This window comes from Cyprinus carpio, chromosome B7, assembly GCF_018340385.1.
Source record: "Cyprinus carpio isolate SPL01 chromosome B7, ASM1834038v1, whole genome shotgun sequence".
Classification (NCBI taxonomy): Eukaryota; Metazoa; Chordata; class Actinopteri; order Cypriniformes; family Cyprinidae; genus Cyprinus; species Cyprinus carpio.
This window is the reverse complement of record NC_056603.1, coordinates 2416630-2434618: the sequence shown is the minus strand read 5'-3', so window position 1 is coordinate 2434618 and position 17989 is coordinate 2416630. Positions and strand designations below refer to the sequence as shown.

Below are 17989 nucleotides of genomic sequence, written 5' to 3'. Positions count from 1 at the left end.
ACAAAAGATTTTGCATAACATAAAGTATAAAGAGTTGAGTAGAAAGTAAAAGACAAGTCTGTTAAGAGAAGAAACTTGATTTACTGATGAGAAGATCAAGCTTCAGTCGCTCCAGAGCAGGTAAATTGGGGTTTGTTGGATTTCTATAAGTATAATCAAATTGGATGTACAAGTAAGTTCAACTTATATAAAATTTAAAAAAGTTTCATTTATATGAAAGAAAAAGTCAAATCTCATATAACTTACAAAAATGAAGTTGAAATTGGTTAATTTGATGAGTTAAACTAATGAAAAAACACATTGCCATCATTATTTACAGGCTGATTAAGGGGTTTATGTCAAAGGGTGGTTTTTGCATTCATTGATTCTTTCTGCAAGAACATGTTTTGCAGCCATGTCTGCTTGCTCATCTCCATTAAATCCCCTTGATTATAAAGAAAACTATTTCCTTTTGCAATATCAGAAACCTAACCAGCATGTCATATTCTTGTCATTTCTTTCTTTCAGTGAACAAACCTGTGAAGACAAGATGATACAGAACAAGATTCAACTCGTTATTTTTCTCGGTGAGATTTAGTGAAAGAAACTGAAGTCAGATCAGAGGTTTAGATCAGCTTAACACTGTTGATTTTCCTGCAGCAGGAATCCTGTCCAAGGCTTCATGTGACCTGTATCGAATCATCCTGATCGAAGATCCAAAGACATGGACAGAAGCGCAATCCTACTGCAGAGAGAAATACATGGATCTGGCGATGGTTCAGAGCGATGAAGACAGAGCCAAACTAAAGGAGGCAGCAAACGCTGTGAACTTTCAGTCTGTGGCCTGGATCGGCTTCTACAGAGACGTTGGGGGTTGGTCGTATCAAAACACACCGATCAGCTATGCGATGTGGGAATCCTGGGAGCCAGACTTGCCTAAAACAAATGAGGCCTGTGGGGCTGTACAAAGCAACGGACGATGGGGTGACAGAGGCTGCACTGAACAAGACTACTTCTTTTGCCAGACTGGTAAGAAATTATAGAGTACTCATAAATATCTTTGTCTATTTGAGTTAAAAACATACAAACAAACTTACAATTTATAAAATTCATACTCACAGAGCTTATACACTACAAAAAAAAAAAAAAAAAAAAAAAAAAAAAAAAAAAAAAAAAAAAAAAAAAGGTATTTAGTATTTTGTCTTGTTTCCCACTTAAATTTGATGAAGATATTGATAAAGTTCTTATCTTAAATCATTTTGGATCTCCAATAATGTATCTTGATGCAAGGATGATTAGACATTTGTGCTACAAATGAACACATTCTTAAATCATGTTTTCCAGAAAAAAATCCTTATAGCAAGATGCGATCAATATCATAGGTGACAAATATGCAGCCTCAAAAGATAACTGGATTAAAAACAGTTTTATTAAAGACACTGCATGAAACTCTGCAGTAACAAATGTGTTGTGTGTTTTCAGCATAAACATATAAACAACATAAACATCACTTCCCAGTACTCCATACTGATCTGATACGATTAAAACTGTATTATTGAATTACTATTATTATAAAAACAGTGCAATTATCATACACAGTAACACACACACAGATCTACTGCTTTGTATTTACACTCCAGACTTAAATCACAGAACTATTTATTTATTTATTTATTTATTATTCTATGTTCATCAGTGTCAATCATCACAGTTTTGGATTCAATCCATCATTTAAATAACGCTGTAGATCCTGAAACTATGAAATGTGCAGATAGCAGCATGACAAATGTATGTTGCATTCAAAAATTGAGCAAAGAGCACTGCCTTTATAAAATCACTTTTCCAAGCTATTTTTTGAGGATGAATTTGTCCATATTTTCTATGAACAAATGTATAAACTTATAGTTAATTTTGTATGGCACTTCACATTTTCAAGAATGTTTCTCTGTCCGATCTACTCCTTACAGACACACAGGACACACTTCAGAACAAGTTTAAGTACATTGACATAGTCATGAACTGGCATGATGCTCAAATTCACTGCAGAACACACTACGTAGACCTGGCCACCATTACAGACGACACAGAGAACACATTCCTCGCAAACATACTTTCTAACATGGGCCGCTACTATGCTTGGTTTGGCCTGCACAAGAACCCATTGAACCCATGGCAGTGGTCGGATGAGAGCAGTGTATTGTTGTCCTCTGTGAAATGGGAGTATGGGCAGCCTGATAATGTGAATGGAAATGAGGATTGTGTGAAAGCCAGTACTGAAGGACTGATGGCTGATGACTCCTGCTCGACTCCACTGCCTTTCTACTGCCGTGAACACAGGAAAATACAGCGTGTGAGATTCACAGTCAAATCAGACGGAGATCTGGACGAATCTGCAGTGATGGAGGCCATAGAGAAGAAGGTGAGATGATTCTGCATGCTATTTTAATTTCATTAATATGCTTTTATAGTTTAATATGCAGAATAGTAATTTTAGACTATTTTCATATTTTCAGTTTCTATTTTAATTTTAGTTAATTATGTTGTGCGTTTGTGTCACTTGCATGTTTGCATGTTTCTAAACATCCTTAAATCGAGATACATTTACCTTTTAGAAGCAAAATGACTTAAAATATGAAAATATATTTTTTGCACAAAACTAAAAAAAAATATTATATATGAAATATATTTTTTTATATGAAATATATTTTTTCATATAGTTTTAGTTTACTGACAGCTAAACGGCGGTAGATTGATCTGGTTCACTCATGACTGATGTAATCTGGTCTTTAGATGAAGGAGATCCTCTCGGATCAGGACATGGAAATCACATCCAGCATAAAATGGAGCGTCCAACCTGACGGGGAGATCTTCCAGCAGCAGAAAACACAAGAAAACACACAAGAGACGCCATGTGAGGAGTAAGATCCAATGAAACGCTAGACTCTGATACAAGCGATAACTTGTCCAAATATTAATAAATCTTTAAGGAAAATAATAATAATCCATAATAAATTAAAGATGTTCAACACCATCACATGTAATTAATACAGTCAATGCATGGTAAATTATAAAATAATGATGGAATATGCATATAATACACGTGGCCTAATGGTTAGAGAGTTTGACTCCTAACCCTAAGGTTGTTGGTTCGAGTCTCGGGCCGGCAATACCACGACCGAGGTGCCCTTGAGCAAGGCACAGAATCCCCAACTGCTCCCCGGGCGCCGCAGCATAAATTATACCCACTGCTCCGGTGTGTGTTCACAGTGTGTGTGTGTTCACTGCTGTGTGTGTGCACTTTGGATGGGTTAAATGCAGAACACGAATTCTGAGTATGTGTCACCATACTTGGCTGTATTTCACTTTCACTTTATTTCAGTTTGCTGTTTGTTTACAAATAAATCGGTAACACTTTATAATAACGTTCAGTTATAAGTAATTTATACATTTTTTTGTTAATAATGAACTAATCATTTACAAAACATGACTCTACATTCATAAATGATTAATAAGTGATAAGTTAACATTTTAGTAATGTTTTATTAATTCAGTTATAAGTGACTTATAAGTTATTGGTTAATGATAAACTAATCATTTACAAAACATGACTATATGTTCATAAATGATAAATGAGTGGTATGCTAACAATTTACAAATGTGTTGTAAGTTACCTTAAAAAAAAGTTCAAATCATGAAATAAATCAAACTGATCATTAGTAGATGGTTTATAAGTTATTAGTTGATACACTATTTATCACTTAAAAATCATTGAAGTATTTGTCAAAATTGTTTTGTATCATTATCTCAATACACAATTGTTAATCATGAACAAATGATGAATAAACCATTAATATATGATCAGTATATGATTTATTGATGAAGTTGTAAGATGGTCTGTGTTCAAAAGCACAAACATGAAGGTATGCTAAAGCACTATTTTTAAGAAGAGTCATTCATTTGTTTTGAAGTGGATAAACATTTATGAATGCCTTAGTCATCTGAGGTAAATCTGTATGCTAGTATGCCCCTAAAAAAATCTGTATGCTGTATGTGGCCTAATGGTTAGAGAGTTGGACTTGTAACCAGAAGGTTACAAGGTTCGAGTCTCGGTGCTGGCAGGAGTTGTTGGTGGGGGGGAGTGAATAAACAGCGCTCTCTTCCACTCTCAATACCCATGGCTGAAGTGCCCTTGAGTAAAGCACTGAACCCCCAGTTGCTCCCCGGGCGCTGGATATATAGCTGCCCACTGCTCCGGATGTGTGTTCAATTCTTACTGCTGTGTGTGAGCACTTGGATGGGTTAAATGCAAAGCACCAATTTCCAAGTATGGGTTAACGTACTTGACAAAAGTCACGACTTTCACTTTCACTCATGTGATTCCAGTGGGTTGTGTTCTTTGTTCTTGTGGAGTGTGTGGATCTGATGATAAAGTGAACCTCAGAACCGGTTTTACCTTCCACTGAATCTCACATCAGGTGCGAAGAGTTAAAGACTCCATGTGTGTCAGAGAAGACAGCTGTCTATACCCTCACCAGTCAGCACTTACACTGCAGTACACACTACAAAGTGTTCAACACCTGTTATAGATGATTTGTAAACGCATGAATAAATCATTTACAAAGCTTTCTGCATCCCCTAATCTAAAGTGTAAACTAAATTTACAAATAGCAATTTGTACATAATTTATAAAGATCTGCAAATGATATCTAACACATTTACAAGTGATGAATAGTTTTCACTTTATATTAGGGGATGCAGAAAGTGTTATAAATGACTTGTGTACATATACAAATAATTTGTAACAGGTAAGAAAGGTCTACAAGTGACATGTAACACATTTACAAGTGATGAATAGTTTTCACTTTAGATTAGGGGATGCAGAAAGCTTTGTAAATTATTTATTCATGTGTTTATAAATCATCTATAACAGGTGTTGAACACTTTGTAGTGTGTGCTAAGTACTGACTGGTGAGGGTATAGACAGCTGTCTTCTCTGACACACATGGAGTCTTTAACTCTGTGCACATGATGTGAGCTTCAGTGGAAGGGAACCCCCCCCCCACCACCACACACACACACACACACACACACACACACACACACACACACACACACACACACACTCTTTCAAAAAAGGTTACAATTTTGTGAATTTTTGAATGAAAGATCAAAAGGATAAATGACGCAGATTTATTTTCACAAGTTATTAGTGGAAGGCTAATCATTCTTTTAACCCTTGTTCTGTGCTGGTGTTCCTGTAATCTAGTGTTTCTGGTCAAAAATTAAAAGCCTTTTGTTTGTAAAATTGTTTGTGAATCTCTCATTATGCTATATTATCACCAAATCTTAGATTCAATCTTTTTTTATCAACTCATTTTCTTTCAGTTAGCACAGGCTGATTGTAGGTTTCATTGATTTGGGTTCATGCACTTCAGTTTTTGAGTGAAAAAAAATAAATAAATAATTTAAAAAATAAATAATAAAAAATAAAAACATAAACTTTAAAACCAAGAACAATTATTTCTAATAATATTTATTTATAATTATATTTTAAAATTTTTTATATATATACACATATATACATTTAAAAAAAAAAAAAAAAAAAAAAAAAACAGGTCATATAGGCCGGTCATTTAAAAGTGAAAAAAAAAGTGACGTGACATACAGCCAAGTATGGTGACCCATACTCAGAATTCGTGCTATGCATTTAGCCCATCCAAAGTGCACACACACCGTGAACACACACACATACACACACACACCGTGAACACACACCCGGAGCAGTGGGTATCATTTATGTTGCAGCACCCGGGGAGCAGTTGGGGGTTCGGTGCCTTGCTCAAGGGCACCTCAGTCGAGGTATTGCCGGCCCGAGACTCAAACACACAACCTTAGGGTTAGGAGTCATACTCTCTAATCACTAGGCCACGACTTCCCCATTTTTGAACAGGAACACCACAAGTGTAACAAGGAGGGGAAAAAAATCCCAATAATTTTTGGGAGCTTGCTATACCCTGTGTGAGCAAAGTCGGTAAGTTTTAGTCCAAAGCGACATCACTAAACTAGCATTTTCAGGGAAAGAAATCCTGTTCGGCTCAAAATGACCTGAACAACACACAGGTTAACCAGAGCATCTAAGTAAGGCAGTGTACTGATCTAGCTTATACTTTACACTCACACACTAGTATACTAGTGAGCAACTACACTGTAAAAATTATTTATCAAAGCTGTAAATAAAACACATTATTGGAGTGTTTAACAAGAAAAAAATGTAAAAGTATTCATGTTCTCCAGGTGTGTTGTCTAGGAATCAAAGCCATGCAGTAATCTCACTGGACGTTTTCTTTTTTATCTTGTATGCTAATCTAGCTTTATTTTGGTATAGTGTGCTGCAAAAATTGTTTATCCTTACAGCAAAATGTTTGAGATATTCCTCATTTGTAAGTCGCTTTATAGTTATCTTTACCATCAGTCCAATCCAGTTCCAGTATCAATACATTGAAAAATAAGGACAGAACTTTTAATGAATTGTACAATTTCAGTACTGTCAATAAAACTACTTTTTATTGCAATTAATTACACAAAAAAATATTCATGGCCCCTGACCTATGCATAAAGTTCTTTAACATTATCGTGTCATTTGAGCCTTAAAGTACCACATAGATGCATTAGGCCTGCTTGTCCGGGCATTTATTTTTAGTGATGCAGCGATCTTAATTTTTAATGGCTGATTCTGATTGCTGATGTTTTATAGGCGAATGGAGTGATACTGTGTTAAATGGAGGTAATATGAAAACTAAATACATTCTGAACTGTTCTCAAGGCAGTCAGTTCCCCTCGGCAATACATTTATACCGTATAAATCTGCACTCCCGATTCAATATTTAGTATATTCTTTCAGTATTTTGCGCATTCCGAACATTAAAGACTGATCTGCCTGCTACAGTATTTTCTTTGGAGTGAAGTGAAAGTGATAGATGGCTAATAATCAATCTAAAATCTGCATTAAAGATATGAATTTAAAGTTGAAGTTTAACTGTGTCACGATCTGCTACTGTGAGGAGCACGAAGCAGGGAACGAGGAAGATTCACCATAAACACACTCTTTAATCCAGCAAATACAGGGTACATCGTGCTGACAGGGAACACATGTAGATGATCACATCCAGGAAGACATTGACATTCAATACTGGACAAGGGAGAATAGCACATGCTAGAACTCAAAAAGGGCAGATAACGAGGGGCAGACAGGTGAGGAGGATGAACTAATAATGAGACACACCTGGAAACAGTGAACACACAGTGGGTACAGGAACAGGAAAAACCAAATATGGACATGTCACGCACGAGGGAAAACACCCCCAGACAGTCCATATTCGTGATAAACTGGTTTGTAATGTTAATAGGTATGTATCTCCTTAAAATATATAATATGTGTGACGTGTAGCTGTGTCATTTATATTGGCCCAATTATAAAAGTATTTAATTTTGACAAACTTTCAAAACTCTGGTGAGTAAAATAAAAATTGTACTAGCGATTCTTTTGCCAGTGTATCCAAAAAGGTTTGTTTTCAGATTTTAGTTAACTTTGGTGACATGCCAGCTTAAAAATGTAGCTCTTAGGCATGAGACATTTAAAAAGTCCAGACAGACAGACAAACGATGGTCAATGATAAGAAATAAAGCTCACAATATACTTTGTTCACCTCTGAGATCTGGGACTGTATTAGCTCATTATGTAATTCATTTGAATGATTTTTTAAATACTTTTTGTCAAGTAGTTTTATTAGCAATGACTCTTTTGACCTCAAAATAACCTCGAAACACACTGAAAACATTTTTTTTACGTCAACACAAAAGTAAACTTCACTTTTACAAATGTGGATTTAATGCAGTTAAAACCTTTATATAAATTGCTACAAAAACGTGAAATAAGCAGTTTGTCGTTCAGATAAAGTGAAGCGATGTGATGTGTGTCCCATACTCAGAATTTGTGCTCTGCATTTACCCATCCAAGTGCACTCTCTCTCTCTCTCTCTCTCTCTCTCTCTCTCTCTCTCTCTCTCTCTCTCTCTCTCTCTCTCTCTCTCTCTCTCTCTCTCTCTCACACACACACACACACAAACAGTAATATTATTATAGAAAGAGTGTTATAGCTTACTGTGGTTCAAGAAGATTCTTAAAAAAATGTATATTATTGTGTTTTGTTGCTCAACTGTATCTATCTTTGTAACCATCACTCAAGTAATGTTGTGCATTCCATACAGATCCCCCCCCCGCCCAATTCATATTATTAGGTTACATTTGGTTTATTCATTAATGTATTTGTGTAGCAACTGTGTGTTATTATTAACTAATGTATAATATTGTATTATTTTTATTTCTTTTTACATATATAATTTGTATTTCTTTGTTATTAGTTTTGTTTTCTCAATTTCTTATGAAATTGTTAATCTATATAAAATGTTTAGGAAGAACTGTTTACGTGAGTTACGTCGTGAGTAAGCGCGAGGGAAGAGCTGATGTAATCTCCGGTGCTCTCTCTCTTTCGCGGGATGTCATTGCGATGAGAGGTATGTTTTATCAGCTCCTCGAAAAAGTGTTCAAATATATTCAATTACTTGCTGGTAATGGATTTTCTACACAAAATGTGTGTGTTTGTTAACTTATCTTTATTAAGGGATTAGTAATCCAAGTTATGAACGTTGTAAGAGTATGTTTAATCGAAGCGTGAATTCATGTAATGGTTGCCATTAAACGTGCAGTATGCTGCTGAATTTCATTACATAACGATGCATACTTTGGTAAAACAGAGTTAAAATTTTAATTTGTGTTATGAGTTACCTACATTTTATGATTGCGTTAAGTTGTACCTGTTTATCTTTAATGATCCATGAGAGGTTTGAATGTATTTGCTGTTATATAAATGTACATTGTAACAGTATGCAATGATTGACAGGCACTGCTAGACCTGATATTCTCCTGTTACTACCTGATGGTGTCTGTTATACTTTGATACAGAAACTTCAGAAGCCGAAAGTAAACCATGTGACAACCACATCATGGTGTGAGGTCTCTTTTATTATCAAAACACAACGCAGAACAAAACCCACTACATTCGTTTAATTAATACATATTATGATTCCCTAATCAATCAGGGAGATTAAAAATACTTTAAAATTTTTTAATTAAAAATACTTGAAAATGCTTTTTTGCATATGTATAAGCATGAAGAACTGGTTTGTGATATTATCATTTGCGACAGATAAAGAGATAGATGGAAGAGATGATGGAATGTCTTTGAGAAAGATTTGTCTGACAGGAATGCTGACAAATTTCCGTTTCTATGGTAACACTCTTCAAAACCTTTGTACACAATACTTGTGCATGTAAATGAATATTTTCATTAGGCTGTTGGGAGTATGTGTAAACACTGCCGTCCAACCCAGGCTCATGGAAATACGTGCCTCTAGATACATTTTTGTAACACCATTTTTACGTGCCTTACTGCATGTTTCAGCTCAGTTTCAAAGTGAAATGTCCAGTGATTGGCACTTTTTTGTTACGTTGATATTCTGTAGGCACATATTTAGTGGCTAATGAATTGCAAGCTTTGCACATTAACAGAAAATAGAAGTAAGCTATTTTCTGTAAATGTGCAAGACTTCCAATTCATTAGCCGCTAAATAAGAAGACAAAGTGCAGTAAACAATAAAACAATCTAATTAAAATAATATTGCAAACTGGTATTTCTTTCCACATTAAGCAGCATAATGGACGGTTTCATGCAGGGGAAAAAAAGACTGGAAGTGAATGACAAAGAAGTCTAGCACATTCAAGTAACAAAAAGCAAACAAAAACAAAACAGAAACTAAGAAGCCAAAAAACAAAAAAAGAGAGAGAGAGAGAGAACATTGGCATTTGGTGACTGAGAAGTTAACTAATTCTAATGACCATTTTCTTATAGATCAATAAATATATTGGTAAAGGTCCACAAGCTGGAACTCGAACTCGGGGTGCCTGAAGTGCAATGGCACTATACAGTATGTTGGCGCATTACAAGTTTATCTTTAAATATATATTAAAAAAAAAGTCAAAGTCAAAGTGTGAAAGTCGTGACATTTGCCAAACCCATACTCGGAATTGGTGCTCTGCATTTAACCCATCCAAGTGCACACACACAGCAGTGAGAAATGAACACACACACACACACCGTGAACACACCCGGAGCAGTGGGCTATATCCAGCGCCCGGGGAGCAACTGGGGGTTCAGTGCTTTGCTCAAGGGCACTTCAGTCATGGGTATTGAGAGTGGAAGAGAGCTCTGTTCATTCACTCCCCGCCCACCTACAACTCCTGCCAGCACCGAGACTCGAACCTGCGAACTTCTGGTTACAAGTATAATTCTCTAACCATTAGGCCCCAGCTGCCCACAGCTGCCCCATCTCTTACAGAGATGGTTATATATTACATATATTACTATAGCATTCAGTCAGGGTTGCCAATTCTCACGCATTTGGCGTGAGATACACGCTTCCAGGCTCTCACTCTGCCCATGGAAATCGCATGCCAAATTGGCAACCCTGATTGTGATATGAAACAGTCTCAGCTTTCAAATTTTGTATGTTTAAATACTAAATTCTAAAAATAAATACCATTTTGCTGCACTTAATGTGCCATTATTTGTAAAACGTAGCACTTCAGTTAAAGCCAGAGCTATTGAAAAACAGGGCTGCAACAAGCTTTGATCTCAGTGGGGTCATCCTGCATGGTCACATGATTCATAGAGAGTTGAAAATGAACTTGACCTCATGCCCCTTAATTTGCAGATTACATTGACCAGAAAAGAAACCAATGACAACATGATTTAATAGAGTCTGGGTTTTAGAATATGCTTGTATGACTAGAGATGATTTAGCCTGTTCTGAAGGCACAGAGCCAGAGCCAGAGCTTAAAATCAGATGCATGTCAGGGTCTCGTTTACATGTATGAGGCCTTCATTTGAGCAGACATGGAAGGCAAGATTCAGGCCCATCTGAATCAGAAGTGACACCACAACCAGGAATGAAGCGGTCAACACACTGATCCTGCTGCTGATTTCACCTGACGAATATGCTGCATTACAAATAGAAGAAAACAGACATAAAGCTCAAGTAGCGTGACAGAGTACAGCTGCAACTCTGGAAGTTTGAACTGAAAAGACAGAACTTTGTATTTATCATTTACTGTTAGTGTGGGACTTTATCCAAAACTGTATCCACATCTATATTTACATGAGTATATTAATTTTAGTATGAACACTAATCTGAGTAAATAATTGTTGCTCTACACTCCATTAACATCCACTTTCTATCACACAAAAGGTTAGTGTTTATTCACACTAAGTTGATAATAACCCTTTTCTTTAAAGAACTGTTAAGAGAAAGGTTATTTTTAAAACACCAAATTGTTCTTCTGTGGCATTGCTGTGAAACCCCCTTTTGGAAGCCTTATTTTTGAGAGTGTACTGAGAGATTGAAGTGCATCACTCACCTGTACCATTTACCACAATTGAAAAAGTGAAGATCTGGAAGGGTAACGTGTTGTTTCTGGCTGCTCGAACTATAGTGTTCACTATCTGGGTGCTATTGGGTAGAACGGTGTCTGCACCGATTGCAAGATCCATGCTGTTTTGGAGCGTGGGCACACTCCTTGATTTTAATGCTGGCTTCAGTGGAGAGAGTTTGGAATCAAGATTGATTCATAAAAACGTAGGGCCTTATTGTAACGTTTTAAGCGCATGGTCTAAAGCGCATGGCACAGGTGGACTCAGGGCGTGTCCAAATCCACTTTTGCTAGTTTGACGATGGTCATCGGAATTATCTGCACTGATTCTACACAAAAGTGGAGGTGTGGGGTTATCACAGATTGCTGAGACATTTCTAGGCAAAGTGAAATCTTAGAGATTGCCCATATCAGAAAAATATAAATAAATTGTGATTTCAACTTACTACAACTGACATTACTAGTGGTGACATCAATGGTGAGGTTGAAACCTGACCTTGGAGTTGCAGCTGCTACTTTTAGAGTCTCCACAATGTCAGTGTTGCTGGGAAATGGTTCAGTGGATGTTTGGCTTAACACTAATTCAAGCTATGCCTGTATATTTTCTTCAGCTCGGGTTCTGGCAGCAGCTCTGAAAGAAATCGCATGTTCACAGATTACATCTGTCAGTGTGGAAGACATGAGTATTACTCAATAAAACTGGGGTTAATCCATCTCAAGAGGTCCAAAAATTGAGAAATTGATTGCTTGGAAGTTGGAAGATCTCAAATAGCCTAACATTTTAACAGCAGAATCATAGAGGACTTATATCCTACATCACATACATATAATCATCCCAAAAGTTGATTTGTTGAAATTGAGGTAATCACACCAATTAAAATTGGTCAAGCAACCCCCACTGGACCACTTGAGATGGATGGACCCTTCGAGTCACAGGGATTCAGGATTCTTACAAATGTATAAAGTCTACAGGAGATGTTGCTAAAGATTCTCTTAACCCTCAAATGTTCCTCGTTTCCTGTTTATTAATCTGGGCTTTGGGGTCGGTGTGACCCCAAAACTGAAAGCATTTTTGTAGAAAATATATAAATTTTCAATAATACAAATAATATATCTTTTTTTTTGTTTGTTTGTTTTTTGTTTTTTTTTTTTTTTGTTTACTCCTCATCAATGCATTAATGCTGTGTTTTGGGAGATTTGAAGTACTTTTGTACCCATTTACCACAAAAATCTGCAACTACACCATTAGCTTGCATGTGAAATATTATTATTATTATTATTTGTTTTTTTTATGAAAAAATCACTTAAATGATTATCTAAATTTAATTTAAATTGTTTCTGGATATTGATCTAGATGTTAGGTGTAGAATTCTGCCATCTGGAGGTTAGTGAAAAAACTAAGGGGATTAGTGTTTAAGCAATAACTTGTTTTGACCAGCAGAGGGCCATTGAAAGCCATTCATTTTACTGGATGTGGGCAACTGCTCATAAAAAGCCACCCAAGTCACACCTAAAGGACACAACTCAGAGTCAGACTGTAGTTGCATATTATTGAACATTTTAATGATTCAAATGTAAAAAAAAAAAAAAACAACAACAACAAAATACTTTAGAATGTAAACAAAATTTAAACAAAGTGTAAATAACCAACAGCAATATCCAGAAATGAACAGGAGTAAAAGTATACAACAAATATTTTTTTTTTACAATCACATTCTGAACACTGAACATAAAAGCAATAACAAACTACCAAAAATATGTAAAATACATGGAGTAAAACACATAAAATAATCATTTCACGCACATCTGGCACAAGAACACTGTGTGAGCAGCACAAATGGCTCTTTTGCAGTTTGCACACTGCTTGTCAGTTTTTGAATCTTTAGCCCGTTGACAAACCTGACACCTTGTTCGCTTTGATGGTTGAGGTTCAGTGGAGGGCCCTGGAGCGTTGGAAGAATCCCGTTGTCTCTTTAGGATTGTTGCAGATGCTGGTGCACGAGGCAGGTGTTGCCGTCGCTCCATGAGAGGGGACACCAGAGCTTTCCCCAGCTGCTCTAGAAAGATCCTCCTTTTCGTGGTCTTCCCTCTCTCCCATGATGGATTGACTTCTCTCCACACAACAAAGGCATTTAATGCCGCGACATCAAGGACGGTAGAGAAGACAACCATAGGCCAGCGATTAGTCTTACACTTGCAGCTGTAGCTTGCAACCATCTGCAATATTGAAAACATACACACAGAGAAATTAATATATCTGCTGGCAAAAGAAATACCACTCACTCTATCACCAACTTTGAAAATGATCAAAATAATGCATCAAATCATAAAATTTGTAAATACCTTGTCAAGGTTTTCAGCCTTTACAGTGATTGTAGTCCAAGATGACCACTTGCTTCCTGTCTTCCCGGTCACTGATTTTGGCATCCTTGTGACAGGTGCTCATGAGCAGCACATTTTTATGCCTTTTAAGGCAATATGAGACAAGACTGTGTGTCTTTGTGAATGCAAAAAAAGATAAACACAGCTCTGTCTCACGTTGTCAGAAGTGCTGATGGGAGTTCTGGTTTGTTTCGGCGAACTGTGCCGACCATGGTCATTTTCCTTTTCAGGAGCTCCTGGCCAAGGGCATAGGAAGTGAAGAAATTGTCACACGTAATTGTGTGTCCCTGGAGTCCAGTGGTCAATCAAGGACCACACGCATGCCCTGATTTCTCTCAGGTGGTCCATCACGAGGCTTGCCGATGTCGATGCTTATCTTGGTGTCACATACTGCCAAGAATTTAATTCTGTATTTTGCTGGCTTACTAGGCCTGTACTGTTTGAACACGCACTGACCTCGGAATGCCACCAGACACTTGTCCACTGTTATGTCTGGACCAGGGTTGAACATCATGGGGAGACGCTCAACCCATGAGTTCCACAGGTCCCGAATTGGTGCCAGCTTGTCATTTTCTCGTCGGGCAGGTCTTGTGGCCCTGTCATCGAATCGGATGACTCTAGACAAAATGTTAAATATTTTCAGTGGCATGACAGCACCAAAAATTGCACGCCCAATTTGAGCCTCCCACAAACTTGCCAGGTTGTCGTTGTTGGAGCGATAAACTCCTGCAAGAAGGAGCAGACCAATATAGGCCTCCATATCGGTCCAGTCCACATCCCTCCAGTCACCATCATATACTCGCTTGCCTTCCAAATTTGTCATCTCCACCAAGATGCTTTGGATGCTTGGAGGAAAAAAATAATAAAAATGTGGACTTTATGTCCTATACACGAGAACACGCAGGTGTCAACTTTATAACTTGTGCAGCTGATGATCTCCCTGGCCTCTGTGGAGGTGGAATGGTAGACCAGGTTATTTGCCTATTTTTAGAAATGGAGGTTTGGTCTGCATCTGCCTCCTCACAGTCATCCTCCGATTCATAGTTATCCTCCTCCTCCTCAGGGGGATTGCATTCCTCTGGCTCAGAGTCCTCAGGCTAAGGGCCTTCCGGGTTTTCTTCATTTTCGCTGGAATACAGCAGAAAGTCCAGGGTCTCAACAAGTGTGTAACTCTTTGCCATGCTGCCAGCAAAGAATGATCCACGTGCTGGACACCAAAGGCACTCTTTTATACCTTTTGCGTGGAAACTATTTCTTTGTTTTCAAAACACAGATGCAGCTCTTACATCTCAACATAAACTTTCTCAAAGTGGAAAAGGTCAGTTGTCTTTCATCTCTGTTTGATCTCTCTCGTGCTCTCTCTGAATGTGTGTTAATTTGAAAATGCTCTCTGTGGCAATCATAGCCCCCACCCCTCTCTCTCTATACAAATTCTATACAAATGCTCTCTGTGGCAGTCATACTCTGTGGCTGTGTGTGTGTGTGTGTGTGTCTGTGTGTGTCTGTGTCTGTGTGTCTGTGTGTAAGTGTCTTTTTGTGTCTGTGGTGTGTGTGTGTGTGTGTGTGTGTGTGTGTGTGTGAGAGAGAGAGAGAGAGAGTGAGTGAGTGAGTGTGAGTGAGAGATTTGAGATTTCATACACCTTTATTATACATAAACATAAAAAACAGTACAAACCAACTTAAGTCAAAACAAATCAAACAAAGTCAAAACATATACCCAAAACGTCTCAGGTTACGCATGTAACCGTGGTTCCCTGAGAATAGGGAACAAGACGCTGCGTCCTCTAGAGGGCGCTATGGGAACGCTGGCAGCGTAACCGGTGTCTGAAGCATGAATGAAAAACGACAATGAACTTGACATTGGCAGGTGGAAAGGGAACTCCACGCTGCGTCCTCTAGAGGGCACTATGGGAACGTATATACCAATGCTGCCAATTCTGGTGCTCTAAGAGTGGAGGTCTCAGTATTTAACAACTCTCTAAAGTGAGAGGAGACCCAGCTACACTCCACGCCAACGGCAGGTAGTGACTACTGCCTAGGCGGAGCTCTGGGGAGCGAAGGCTTCAGCAAAATGACTCTCTAAAATGAGAGGAAAACTATGACGCTCAACCCTGCAGGGGAGCTCTTAAGAGTGGAGGCCTGAACATGACAACTCTCTGGAGTGAGAGGAGGCCTGACAACACTCAACGCTAAAGACAGTTGGCGAGGCTCACAAAAGAGGAGCCTTACCTACTACTGTACAATCCAAGCTCAGATCAGATGAGCCGATCACTCAGCAGAATGACTCTCTTAAACGAGAGGAGACCAAACCTACTCAACATAAGACTGTTTATCAAGGCGACCTCACAGAGGGCAGAACACTTGATTCCAAGTCTAGCTGGAGCTCAGGTGAGCGGCAAACACCTCAGCAGAAAGACAGTCGAGGCTAAGCAAAAGAGAGGAAGCCTACCTACCTACTCAACCTAACTGGAGCTCTGATGAGCAGAGGCCTCAGCAGAATGACACTAAGCAAGAGGAAGCCAAACCTACTCAACCTAACTGGAGCTCTGATGAGCGGAGGCCTCAGCAGAATGACTCTCTCAAGCGAAAGGAGGCCAAACCTACTCAACATAAGCGGAGTTTATCAGCAGCGGCCTCAAAGAGGGCCGAACACTTGATTCCAAGTCTAGCTGGAGCTCAGGTGAGCGGAGGCCTCAGCGGAATGAATCTCTTAAGTGAGAGGAGGCCAAACCTACTCAACATAAGACTGTTTATCAAGGCGGCCTCACAGACGGCCGAACACTTGATTCCAAGTCTAGCTGGAGCTCAGGTGAGCGGAGGCCTCAGCAGAATGACTCTCTAACCCAGAGGAAGCCAAACCTACTCAACCTAACTGGAGCTCTGATGAGCAGAGGCCTCAGCAGAATTACTCTCTCAAGAGGAGGCCAAACCTACTCAACATAAGACTGTTTATCAAGGCGGCTCCACAGAGGGCCGAACACCTGATTCCAAGTCTAGCTGGAGTTCTGAAAAACTCACTAATCAACAGAATGACAAACCAACCCAACATAAAACTGTTTATCAAGGCGGCCTCAAAGAGGGCCGAACAGTAATCAAAAAGAGCCCAACACTTGATTCCAAGTCTAGCTGGAGCTCAGGTGAGCGGAGGCCTCAGCAGAATGACTCTCATAAGTGAGAGGAGGCCTGACAACACTCAGCGCTAAAGACAGTTAGCGAGGCTCCCAAAAGAAGAGGAGCCTACCTACAAAAAGTACTGTCCAAGCGGAGCTGTGGAGAGTGGAGGCTTCAGCAGAATGACTCTCTAAAATGAGAGGAAACCTAACAACGCTCAACCCTGGTAGGGGAGCTCTTAAGAGTTGAGGTCTCAGCATAACGACTCTCTAAACCGAGAGGAGACCTGGCTACACTCTGCTAGTCACAGTTAGTGAGGCTCACATAGGGCCTACATACTAATAGTTCTGTCTAAGCGGCTCCACAGCACTCCGTTGAGAGAACCAGGAACTGAGATCTCAGCCTAGCCCCCTCAGGGACCGCTGATCAGGGAGGCTCAAGAGAGCCTCACAACCTGGGCTGAGAGGATGAGGAGGCTCAGAGGAGGCTCAAACAAGAGCCTAACAACTCAAAAAACTTGCCCCTTTTTTTTCACCAAGTCAGGAACCTCCTTCACAAATAATGTAGATAACCCACATTATACACTGTTCCTATTCTATAAATCTTTACAAAAGGAATTCTGGAAGAATAAAGCATTCTACATCAGATTCCTTCCATGCCCCGCCTACAATACCCGTGATCGGACTGATTAACTGCCTCGACAGCCGCAAGACCCAAAACACAGGTGAGAGGCGCTAAATTTTCAAAAGAGTCAGGCATTCTCAATGCAATCACCTCTCGCAGCATGGCTATCTCTCATCTGAGAGCCGTACATTCCGATCAAACACTTAATTCCCTCAAGAATCAGGCGAGAACAGAAACCGCTTGTTCAACTCCCCCGAGAGGCGAACGCGCTCGTGCAAACGCTGGCAAAAACTCGAGTACAGTACCTCTGCTCTAGTAGTTCCGCGAATGCAACAGTGAGCGCATCCTA

At 38.9% G+C, this 17989-nt stretch overlaps 1 protein-coding gene and 1 pseudogene across 1 annotated transcript; one reads left to right on the top strand and one right to left on the bottom strand.

The window, feature by feature from the left end:
• The first annotated feature begins 589 nt into the window (after positions 1-589).
• On the top strand, positions 590-3101 carry LOC109084663 (C-type mannose receptor 2-like). The gene is made up of 3 exons (XM_019099326.2): positions 590-1008; positions 1947-2398; positions 2770-3101. Exons 1-3 carry the CDS (start codon positions 741-743, stop codon positions 2899-2901), a joined length of 852 nt encoding a protein of 283 aa, XP_018954871.2. The 5' UTR covers positions 590-740; the 3' UTR covers positions 2902-3101.
• Positions 3102-13319: 10218 nt separating this feature from the next.
• The window catches only part of LOC109098223, a 38447-nt pseudogene continuing 33777 nt past the window's right edge, over positions 13320-17989 (bottom strand).

Excerpts from the sequence above, each read along its gene's own strand:
- LOC109084663 (XM_019099326.2), top strand. The coding sequence starts at position 741 with ATGGATCTGGCGATGGTTCAGAGCGATGAAGACAGAGCCAAACTAAAG. Across the intron at positions 1,009-1,946 it reads CTACTTCTTTTGCCAGACTG|ACACACAGGACACACTTCAG; the intron begins GTAAGAAATTAT and ends TACTCCTTACAG. Across the intron at positions 2,399-2,769 it reads TGGAGGCCATAGAGAAGAAG|ATGAAGGAGATCCTCTCGGA; the intron begins GTGAGATGATTC and ends TCTGGTCTTTAG.